The following is a 12,500-nucleotide window of genomic DNA, read 5'->3' as shown; positions in this document are numbered from 1 at the left end:
GCAAACCATATGATGTTTGTTTCCCTCTCTCGTATATGATTTGAGTGCAGTCACCCGATGCAGGAAGCAGCCTGATCTTTTAACTCGATGGAGTTTGCAAAGTTAACTAATACTCTTATTTCATGTTTATACCAGAAATGTGCCGAAGCACAGCAATCAAATTGTATTACTTAGTTTTTCTTCAAGCCTGCCTTTCAATCTGTAATTTAAGTGACTCGTTAAATGGGATTTCCTTTGCTCCATTCCAGCAAATAACTTGTCCTATCGTGAAGAACTGTTCCACATGCTTGAGAGATGGATTATCTGCACTCTTCCTCGGTGTAATTTGCGAGATGGAAACGTGTAATGTTTCAGTGATGTACTCGCAATGTGTATGCAGGTTTCGCTTGACCTTCTGAATGCAAACGAGAAATTTGGGAGCTTCCTGAGCATCGTCCTTGATGTATTGGCCCAGCTTCTGGAAATTGCCACTTTGCAAGATGTAGGAAAGGTGAGTTTACAGGTAATATTAGCTATGCTGATTTTTTTTTTTTCACACTTCACACATCTGTGAGAATCTTCTGAAAGTGCTGTCTGCCAGTTGAGATGTTTCCTTGTAAGTGTTAAATAAAAAGAAAAATGAAGCAAATCCCTGTGTATGTTGATAGGTTGATCTGCACACAGGCCCATTTTGTATTTGTGTAAAGGTCACTGAAAAGAATGCAACTTTTTTGCCAATTATAATTGTTTCAACTTGGTGTGATTACTGCAGGATGTGCAATTTGTATTCCTCTTCACTTCATAGTTTCTTGCTTGTTCTCCGTCACACTGATTGCTGTTTGTTTACAAACGATCTCACTTGTTCACCAATTCTCGACTGACTTCATGCCTCGGCTGTTTTTTTCTGTCGAGCGCATCATCACCGGAAATGTTTAATTGTTTTAACACATCAAGTGACAAATATTTTTCTTGCGGACGATTTACGTGATTCCCTGCATTGGAACTGTTCAACATCCGCTTCGGCAGTGTGATTATCAGCAGTAATGAAGATGGATACCTAAGGATGTCAAATAAATCCCTCACTTGGTCTTTACAGAGTCCACCGGGGAATTGGCTGGTTAAATCTTTATTATTATTATTATTATTATTATTATTTTAAAATACCTTGTCGAGGCTCATATGAGAGCAAACACACAACGCACAACAAGGGGGGCATGAGACAAGAGCGGCGGGAGAGGGAAGGACAAAACAGTGGGGAACAGAGACATTAGGAGATCTGTGGAAGGGAGAGGGCGGGAAGCATGGGGAATACAAGATGGACATTACAGGGACTTTCAAGAAGGAAAGCAGGGAATTTGAAGGAGGTTAGTTTGGGGTGGATTAACGGGGGTATAAAAGATCGAGGTTTTGGATGGGGAAAGATAAGAGATGGTAGTGAACAGATGTTTTGAAGACCTGGAGGGAAGAATTGGATTGAAGAGATTGTGGGAATTTATTCCAAAGGCGGGAAAAAAGAGGAATGAAAGAGTGAAGGTGAGCAGTGATTCGTGATTTTGGTAGTTTTACCAGAAGGGGGTTGCTGGTGGACCTTGAGTGCCCTGCGGACATATGGGGGGGGGGGGTTAGGGTTAGGGGAGTAACAGAGTATCGCAGACAGAGTAGGGGGGCAATATCGCAGACAGAGTAGGGGGGGCAAGACTGGAGAGGAGACTGTAGAAGACAAAAAGACCACCGACCTGCCTGCGGTGAGAGAGATAGAGATAGAGATAGAGATATATTCATTGGTGGCATTCTCCAGCCATTGGGAATAGTTTTGAGAACGTGACTCATTTTATGTGCGGGAGGCCATGCAAGAGGTTGGATTCTGAATGTGTTAGCTTATTATTTTTTCTCGAAATCATAACCTTTATTCAGATATGACTGAATTTTGGTGTGCAGGGATATGTTTCAGGACACATGTCAGTGAAATTGAAGCGGTGCCTCACCATTTTGTTGTGTATATGCACTTGGAATGCCAATTCAGGACAGGTCTACGTTAAGCATCAGGGTTGTGCGCGAGGCTGCAAATGGATTGTAAATTGGATGTATGTGGGCCAAAGGATGAGAGAAACGGGCTGCTCTTTCCCAGGCAGAGGATACCGAGGATAGTGCGCAGCTCGATGGTCTTGCGTTTGGGATTCAAAGGGATTTATGTCATCGTTTGCGAAGTCTTGAGATGCTTCCTCTTTTTATAGTGTCCATTTCCTCACCTCAGCATGCCGAAGAGATTCTGGGTTACTTGAAGTCATCATTCAGCAGGGAACCAACTGCGACCACCCTGTGTGTGCAGCAGGTAAGCAGGTCGTGTCACCTGAAGCTTGTATCCGCCCTGTACAAAATGGCCACCTTGCACCGCAATCGCACATTAACAACCCGTCACAGCGTAAATGTCCCGGCAGTCCGAAACGGTTACATTTGTGCTTAAAACAAGTCTTCCCTCACTGTGCTTTGTCGTTTGAAATGCAGTCTTTAATTTGAAGCCGCAGGGTTCGAAGCTTTCAAACCACTTACATTTTTCTTCTCCTTTTAAGGCGAACCCTGATTAAAGTTACCCTCCCCGCTTTCCGTACACCTCTGTGAAGCGACCCCCAGCTCTCTTGCCTATGTCAATAATCACATGGGATTGGCACAGCATGGTGTTTGTGTTTGTTCAGCGGTCTGCCTTGCACTTCTGTATGTGTGTTCGGGTGTTATGCCAGGGTAGCTGCTCTACACAGGGCTCCCGGAAATATTTTTGAGGTTGGACATTTTCCCGTAAAATTTCTTTTGGGGCAACTTCTTGTTTGAAACCTTTCGCCCGGTTTCCATCAAACTGTATATTTTTCTATTGTTCTCATTGTCACAATTCTTTGTTGCTGTTTTTTTCCTGTCGAGTTGTTGCACACCTTCGAACAAATGATACATTTTGCACAACTCGTGGATTGTGTTGTGTTTATGTGAGAGCAGTGATCATCTTGATTGTTTTCGAGGGGGGCCACTTTTGTCGACGAGACACCGGAGTGAGAGCCACCACCGCCTGCAGGCAGTGTGACCACTCCTTGGCTTTTTTTTCACAAGATCTTGGCTATTCGTTGTTCGCCTTGGCATCTTGGTTTTCTATAGGTTTTCTTGGCGTATAGGTTTTCTATTATCATCGCTTTTCAGAAAACTTGTGAATTCTTGGCCTTTTTCATTGGCTCACCTTGGCATTTATGAAAATGAGTGGTCACACTGCCTGCAGGACTCCACAACTGCTGCTATTAGGCCCCGCTTCCAAATACTCTTCTTCGTTGTGGTTACCTGTGCTGCAAGCGTCATTGTTTGTATCCCGCAAAATATCCTAATGTGGTGATGTTACGCTTATGTTTCGTGTTGGAACACTCATTTGAAACCATTGTGTCAAATTTAGTTGCATTTATGGCAGTTTATGACGGGGTGTTTTCACATTTGTGTATTATCGGCCGCACATCAGGGGCCGCACTTCAGGCCACCAGGGGCCGCCAGTGGCCCGTGGGCCTTGCCATGAAGAACAGGGTGTTAAGAATGGCTTCATTGTGCTCGTGCCGCAGCTCGCACCACCGATTACATGCATTTGCCATTTGAATGTGCTTCGAAGACCCGCCATAAAGGGATAAAACAGAAATGGTTGTTTCATGATAATAAATGAACCTTTTTGCCATTGAGGATCAAACGCTGATATGATTACTCGAATGGGAATATGTGACATGCCACTGCATATAGATTATGTCGTGGAAACGATTCCACAATCGTTAGATGGGAGTGCATGTGACAGAGCTCTTGTGTGGTCGGTTGAACGACCTCTCGCTATGTCGGTATTTTCTTTGATGTCTGCATCGAGAAATTCCTCAACCTTGAAGTGTATGATGCATGTTGAAGAAATACGATGCAGAAGTTGGGTGAAGGCTTCATGGTCTGCAGTTCTAGGTTTTGTGCACAGGTGCTGCGTTACATGTCCGGGACAACATCGCCTTCGATTGTCTTCAGTGTGGTGGACGGATGCTGTATTTGACAGTGAGACGGTCCTCAATATGAGGAATGCATGCCGTCAGCGAAGTGAATTGTCCTTCCTACATAATTGTTAACGAGGAGTACACCAGTCTTTAAGACAACTCGGGACAACAGGTTATGGAAAACGGCAGCTATCGATCAAGCATGTTGTACCCTGGTTGAATTTGTCGTCTTGTTTCGTTTGCAGCATATGGCTGTGGGTGGCCTCATTTGCTGGTGGCACGGCTGTGTCACCGATATAGTGCCCCTGCAGGTGAGAACAGGAATTTGGAAATTGTCCAGGGTTCCGGCGATAACTCACCGACTCTTTGTGAAGGACACCATGTGATCTTTCATGTCCACCAACGAATGCTGGCCTAATTCATCCAATCCAATGGAAGGCACATGCATTGATGGCTCGTTCTGCCTGCGAGACACCAGGGTGACAGTTTATATCCAGGTCGGGATTAAAACTCAGGCTCGACAGCTGGTTGAATTGGTGAAAAGTTGAGAGACTTTCACATTTCATGGTCACATTATGAACGTTATGATGATGGAAGAGCGTCCATTTTTTTTGTCTGGCTCAAATCCAGCGTTGGCAAACAGATGATGTGCCCGTCACCGTCGGCCTGTAATACCGCCATTTGCAGGAACACGTTGCATCTTCACATTTGAGAAATATGATCTGCGTTTGGTCCTCATTGGCAATTGGTTCAAAGATATTTATCTCGTGCTTTTTAGGCACCGGGATAAATTGAGGCGACACTGTCCTTTTGGAAGGGATGTTAATCCGACTGTCTCGTTTGCTTGCACCTGCTGCTGAACCCAAGCATACGGCAACTTGTGTCTTTAATCTCATTCACAAAGTCTGGTGGTGCATCTCCTTAACCGTGCGGACATCTGAGCACCATATTCATTCGTGGTATTTAATGCTTATCTACGTTTCGCATTCATTTTCACCCTAATTGATATTTAATGTTGCACCTTTTGGCAATATGAGTATATGCACAAAATGAATTGTTTATTGCCCCAACTTTTATCTCAAACTTAATTGGTGCATTGGGCTATGTCCTGCAAGATGGAGGAATTTCTTTTCTGGGGGAAAGAAAATGTCACGTGAGCGAAATGGTAATTTCTCCTCCTTTCTCTTCGGAGAAATGTCATGGAAACCTTGGCATTCTTGATATTTATATTTTGTGTTTTGCAGCTGCTGAAAGCTTTGTTTGGCACGAATATTGCTGGCCAGTTGGACAGTTTTCCCGGCAATGCGAAGGGCCAGGGCACAGTCCAGCAACTTTCCTCATCCAGCCTGCATCCAGGCCTCTACCATTACTGCTTCATGGCACCCTACACCCAGCTGACACAGGCCCTCGCCAATGCCAGCCTGCGGAACATGGTGCAGACAGAGATGGAAATTGACACTCTGGAGTAGGTTTAAAAAAGAAAAATCTGTTTCGTCATATTTTGTTTGTTGTCTGTTTGTTAACCTCACCCGTTCACCAAAAGTGTATTGTGACGGTGTGTGTGTGTGAGATGTGACTTGTGATGGGTGACGTACAGTCAGTCCGCACGCAGACAAAATTATATATCGTGCCCCCGGGTGGAGGCTTGAGGCGGTGTGGGGGTGGGGGGGGGCTGAATATTGTGGCCTAAGTTTGACAAAGTTGTCTTACGTAACCTTAACATGTTTACACCTATTTTAACAATACGTTGATTTTGTACCTCGAATGTGGATTCTGTCAACAACAAAGTTATCCATGCCTGCTCCTGACTGTGTGTTGTTCGAGGTATACTGCAAGGCCTCCAGGCTCAACGAGCACACCCAGCCAGCCTTAGGCACTGTTCGGCAAGTTGTTTAATTTAACAAGAACATTTTTTTTGTTTGTTTGTTTGATTTAACCATAAATTAATTTTATTTCTTCAATGTGTGTTGTGTGAAAGTGAGAGATGATGAATCTTCTGTTTTATAATCCTCGTAGTCTCTTCACCCTGTATTTGTGCATCTGCACATATAATAGTTGCCAAGGACTACACTTTTCTTCTCTCTCGGTTTGTCTGTGACGGGTAACCATTAATTCACATGCAAATTTATGATTATGATTGGACAGGCTAACTTTTTCAACATACTAACCATTACCGATGACTAATCAGTATTTTTCTTGACACTTATTGATCTGTGAATTTATTGCGTGACTTCCTCGCCTCGTACCTTATTATACTACAACTACTACTACTAATAATGATAATAATAATAAAAATGATAACTAGAAAGCATATGAAAATGAAAATCCCATCCGCATCCGCTTTGTACTCGAACGAAACTTGATGAAAAGTGCAGTTAAAAAAAAAATTGTACGTTTTATTAATTTGTGTTCTCCACAATCTAATAAAAAAAAGGTTTGTTGAAGATTTGATGACAAAGCTCAATTGGTTAAAAAAAAGTTACGGCTTGGACATACATACTGAATCTCAATGGAAAACAAGAATTTTGACTAAAACATTTATGGCTGGTCTACCACTTCGCCAATGACGTCATCCTTACTATCCTTTATTCCCCATTGAGGATGGAATGAGACGTGCCGAGTTTCAAATTTTTTTTTCCGATCAGCGGTTTCAGAGATATGTATGTTTGTCATCACGTGACCTGTGATGTCACAATTGAAATTTAAAAATTCTCCATAGGGGGTCGCTGGTACCCTGAAATTTTTGGTAATCGGACGAGTGGTTGTTGAGGAAAAAGAAAAGGTTAACAAATAATATTGGAAAAAAAAAAAAAGGCCAAAAAAGGGTGGAATAATAATAATTAATTAATAATGAAAATTCTTTTATCAAAATAATTAATTTATCTTCTCCATATTCTCATAATAAAGCTTTGTTGAAAATTTGATGGTAAAAGCTCAAATAGTAAAAAAAAAAGTTGCGGCCCAGACAGACGGACAGAAGTGATTGCAAAACCCCGTGATTTGCTGCGTGGCGGACGGCCGAATAATAATTAAAAAACAATAATAATAATGATAATAATCAGAATAATGATTTCCCTGCCAATGAACTTCAATGCAGAAGGAGGTTATTTGACTCATCAAACCTTGTGCTATGGTTGCCGACCTATGGTTTTGTCCATGCTCTATTATAGATTTATGCTGAACGTCAAACAAGGAAGCAGCACGTACCATTTTTAAAGTCTTCAGTACGACTCGGCCTGGGGTCAAACCACCGACCTCCCAGACTCGCAACGGACTGTTTCACCATTCCACCACCGAGTCTGATAAATTAATTACGTCACATTCCCGAAGGGACATGAAAAGCTATCGCCATGATGCTGAGAGTGAGTGATTGAATGTGTGAGTGAGTGAGTCCACACCGGTTCTCAGATCGACTCTAATATCCTGTGTATACCCCAGTAATATACACAATTATCGTTCCTTCATCCCCCCCTTGAATGATCCACTGACTTTCTGTGCACTGGGACTCCATTTTACATCATCGTGCCCCTTGTTAGATAAGTTCTCTGCCTCTGTCTCTCCTCCTGTCCCCTGATACCTCCTGCTGGCTTTGCTATTTTAAACCATCATCTAGATCATCGGTGTGAACATTCCCGTGGCTCTTTTTTTTTTTTTTTTTTTTTTTAGTCCCCACAGGGTTCCCACGAGGAACTCGACAAAATAATTTCCATGTACATGAAGATGTTTTTTAATTCTTTTTTTTTTAAATCTTCCTTTCTTTGATTGAATTATAATCTTCCTGTACAGTCTCGTCTTTGGAAAATAAGTCGTCACCGGTTGGTCACCAGGAGAGAGAAATGTTGGAAGAATTTGATGTTTTATTTTTTCTTTCAAGTTTTGATAGAAACCCATTTCCAACGGTCTCTCTGCACCTCATCACGTTGTCGACAGTGAAATAATATAATCTACCATGCTCGATACAGAGCGTACCGGTGCTGCCAAAGCAGTTCATTTGGCTGAGGTTGCAATCCTGACCGGGTCTCCACTCAGATGCAGGAAGTTCCTATGTCCACAGTACGCAATGATAAAAGGAAGTTTAAGTCCCAGGGCACTGCAGTCAACCTCCCTGGACGTGGCCGCAAGAGAAAACTTGATCGAAGATTGCCGCAAAGGATTGTTTGAATGATGGAGAAAGCACCTCGATCAACTGTCAAACAATGACTTTCAGACACAAGGTACGATTGTTTCAACTCACACCATCGGTCACCAACTCGATGAAAGGTGGTTCTACGGTCGGAGACCCAGGAGGACCCCACTGCTGAGAGAGAGACATAAGAAAACCTGAATGCAGTGTGTTGGAGCACACTGTTTACCAAAACACACCTGAACAAGTCAAAATCCTTCTGGAAGAATGTCCTGTTGACAGATGAGAACAAATTAGAGCTTTTTGGTGAAGCACATCATCTCTATGTTTACAGAAAACAAAATGAAGCCTTCAAAGAAAAGAACACCTTCCCTCCACTCAAACATGGAGGAGGTTCAGTGATGTTTTGGGTTGCCGTGCTGCCTCTGGCACCAGGTGCCTTGATTGTGTGCATGGCATCATGAGATCAGGAGATTACCAAGGAGGCATTTTGGAGCACAATGTTCAACTCGGTGTCAGAAATCTGGGTCTCTGTCGAAGGTTATGAGTCTTGCAGCAGGACAATGACCCCAAACACACTTCAAAGAGCATCCAGGAATGGTTCAAGACCAAACAATGGACTGTTCTGAAGTGGTCAGCAATGAGTGAAGATCTAAATCCCATTGAACACCTGTGGGGAGATCTGAAAACAGCAGTTGGGAGAAGGCACCCTTCAAATCTGGGAGAACTGGAGCAGTTTGCACAGCAAGAGTGGGACAAACTGCCTGGAGAGCGGTGTAGGAAGCTCATTCATGGCTGTAGAAAGTGCTTCACTACAATTATTTTGTCCAAAGGCCATGCTATGCCTGGTGATCAGAAACCCAAATGCATTTGATTAAAAAAAGAAAATGATATCCTTGAATAAGCTTCTCTAATTTGGAGTTTTAAAAGGACGGCAATGTATCGGACAACTTGAGTTGTAGTAATTGCTCACCTTGTGGAACAGATTCACTGTTGGAGCTTGGCAGGCAATGCGGAATTACCTGCCACAGATTTTTACTTCTGGGTCTCTACACCTCTGTGACATACTTTCCGGAGGCATATAATGAGTCTCCTCATACCCTCTCTTCATACCCTTAGTACACTCCTTTACATCCTGTCACCATTATTACACTTCTGCCCCCCTCCCTCCCTCTCCCTCCATAGATGATGTGATGAGGGGAACAAGTGTGGTCCTAGAGAGGTAATCAGTGTGGCCTGAGAGGGGGTATAGTGTGGTTGGAGGAGGTTGAAATGTGGTCTGAGAGAGATCGTGTTATTTCTGGGGGATAAAGTGTTGTCCGAGTGGGGTGTCGTGCGGTCCCTGAGGAGTTCTGTGAGGAGTAATAATGGTGTCTGGGATCGATAACATCTCCAAGCAGTAAAGTGTGATTTAAAATGGTAAAGTGTTTCTTCGGGAGAAGATGTTGTCAGAGGTGTCATGTGTTGTATTAAAGGGCTACATCTGGTTCTAGTGAGTGGGTCACTTTCTGTGTTTTGTCGCCATATTAATTGCTTTTCCTCCCCTTCCTTTATCACTTCTTGATATTTGTTTTAACAAGTGCCAAGTCTTTGTTTTACAATAGTTGGTCAAATTTGTGAAGTGCTGTACAATTTGTGACACCTTCCATTGATTGGTGTCAGCGCAGTTTGAAAAAAACAAAAACAATTCAAGCCAACTTTGGATGAAAAATAAATAAAGTTGTAAACATTTTTGTTTTTTTTGTCTTCAAGCTGATGTCGTATTGACGTTAAATCTCTGTTTGGAGACATACCTGGTCATGTATATGAACCAGAGAGTTCATTGAACACCTTACCTCTCACGCAGCCTTGAGAAACAATGACACGGATGGGTCTGCGAGCGGAAAATTTAATTGGTTGTCATTCGGTAACGTGTCGTAACATTTTGTCCATGTACAGCCAAAACGGAAGGGTTTTGAAAGTGCCAAAAAGGCGATTTGTGTTCTTCAGTGTTCAAGTGTATAAATAAATTTAAATAAAATAAAGATTTTGAAAGTCTTATTTAAAAACAAAAAACAAAAACAAATTAATTCTGGATTAAAAAATAAAACGAATTTTACCGCCGTTGATGCAGTTTCTTTTACACCGCTTTATTTAACCTGTTACATCAGTTATTCGTGCCTGTTGTTTGTGTCCTTTATCATGTCCTTAAAAACGGTAGGTTTCATGTTTAGAATGATTTTCAATTTTGTGTAACTGATAGACAGGTAGACGGAGTATAATTATCATCTCGATCCTCTCTGGGCATGTACGATCAGGACGAATAATAATAATTATCAATCTCTCTATCTATTATTCCAGCAGTGTGTGTGTGTGTGTGTGTGTGTGTGTGTGTGTGTGTGTGTGTGTGTGTGTGTGTGTGTGTGTGTGTATGACCGCTGTTTCTCGACAACCACCAGTCCGATCTAATTGAAACTTGCCAGGTATATTGCTGGGGACCTGAGGATGTGCCTTTTCAAGGTTTGATATCAATCGGACAAGTGGTTCCCAAGTTATGGCCATTTATTTACTAAACCAATGAAAGGACATGTTGCTGCGTCGGCGTGGCTGCATCGGCCGGTGCGCAGCCGGCCGACGATGACGTCACGTGCTGTGCCGGTTACGATGCTGATCGGCGCCTTAGTTACCGTGGCGTAGGAGTGGCAATGGTCAATGGCAGCGAATGTCATGGCAAGCAAAGACGGAGTTAAACTTGATTTTAATTTGGATTTTAATTAACTCTGTGTGTGTATCACAGCAGTTGTTAATTCAATGCAAGCGATAATTCGTGGAATGATGTGAACATTCGGTACGGGCACGCACCACTTCCGGATGGTGATGACTAACTGTATTCTAATAATTTCTCGATTTCTTATGCGCATTTATAGATAAACACAATGCCCCAATCCAGTCGTCGTTTATGAGAGCGAAGGAACGGCCTGTGTGGTTGTTTCTGGCTCGCGGTTTGAAAGTTTTTTTATATTTTTTTTTGTGTTTGCACGTACGGCCACACACGTACGGGCACGCAAGAGCGAAGGAACGGCCTGTGTGGTTGTTGTTTCTGGCTCTCGGTTTGAAATTTATTTATTTATTTATTTATTTATTTTTTGCACGTACGTGCACGTACTAGTATTATTAAATAATAATAATATTTATATCATCATAATCACATAATATAACATTCAATTGAAATTCAGTTGTTTCCCAATCATAAACTGACATTTGTACATAGGACAGACAGACAGACAGACAGACAGACACAAAGTGAACCAATTGCTTAACCCTACTCTTTGCTTCACTTCCATGGGGATAAAAGTGATTTGTCCTCTTTCTTTCATTACTTCTGCCCCTGAAAGCGGACGAAGGTTATGTTTTCACCCACGTCTGTCTGTCTATCTGTCTGTCTGTCTGTCTGTGAGCAGGATATCTCAAAAAGTTTGTGGACGGATTTGGATGAAATTTGGTTCTTGTTGCTTCGTGTTGCTTCTTTAATTGATGCTCAGCATTTCAAAGGATAGAGCACGGACAAACAATCCTAGGTTGGCAATCATAGCGTGGGCTTTGATGGGCCTAACACCTCTTCCTGCATTGAAGTTGCTTGCAAGGGAAATCATATTTTTCCAAAAGGAAAATATTTATAAAATGTCCACCAAAGTTTGGAGTTTGACGCATAATTAAAGAGCAAGAAAAGTCTGCACTTTTTGAGCTTTCACGTTTGCGTTTGATTCTACCCTGCTTGTAACAACCTGACGGAGTGATGACCCGGGCATGCTTGGAAATGCTCATAACTCCGATGCTCTGAAAATGGAGTACGGGCAGGCATACCCTGGCCCTGACTTGGTACTTGTCATTGGATGTTGCAACTTCACATTTTGTTTCCTTTGTTGATTTACTTTTATGCTTGACATTCTGCAATTCACTTTCTTGTTCTTTCCCTGCCTCGTGCCTTTGTCACTGACACTTATAATAAGCATTTTAATGAGACAGAGCTTGCTTCTTGCCGTAACTTATTTTGCTGATCTGTGCCATTTATTCAAGGTGGTTTGAAGTCCTGAAGAAGAAGTCATTACCTGCAAAGGCCAGCACTGTGTCGGGAATGAAGCAAAAAGCCGACAAGGTTCGTGCATTCTCAACGCATTTTATGACCGATTTCAAACATTGCTTTGTGCATTGCTTCAATCCAATTATAGCAATGATTGAAAACATATTTTGTGTTAAGATTGATCAACCGCACTCCTCCCCCCTCCATCTTGATCATCATATACCACGGGCCGATGCGCAGCATCATTTACAAAACCTGGCTGGGTCGCCATTCCAACTCACGAAGTCAGGGCATGAACTAGTAATTTATTTAAGGTGCCGGCAATAGCTCACCTACTCCACGTGAATGA

At 42.5% G+C, this 12,500-nt stretch overlaps 1 protein-coding gene across 5 annotated transcripts in view; it reads left to right on the top strand.

The window, feature by feature from the left end:
• The window catches only part of HTT (huntingtin), a 637,913-nt gene that overhangs the window by 217,361 nt on the left and 408,052 nt on the right, over positions 1–12,500 (top strand). For all 5 annotated transcript variants that reach the window (XM_085849284.1, XM_085849282.1, XM_085849286.1 and 2 more), the window contains 4 exons: positions 380–490; positions 2,234–2,311; positions 5,213–5,433; positions 12,148–12,226. In XM_085849284.1, the coding sequence (XP_085705410.1) occupies positions 380–490; positions 2,234–2,311; positions 5,213–5,433; positions 12,148–12,226 (489 nt within the window). The remainder of the gene's footprint in view (positions 1–379; positions 491–2,233; positions 2,312–5,212; positions 5,434–12,147; positions 12,227–12,500) is intronic.

Source organism: Eptatretus burgeri, chromosome 12 (assembly GCF_056783735.1).
Source record: "Eptatretus burgeri isolate ZD-2024b chromosome 12, Ebu_testis_v1, whole genome shotgun sequence".
Classification (NCBI taxonomy): domain Eukaryota; kingdom Metazoa; phylum Chordata; class Myxini; order Myxiniformes; family Myxinidae; genus Eptatretus; species Eptatretus burgeri.
This window is presented reverse-complemented; position numbering and strand designations above follow the sequence as displayed.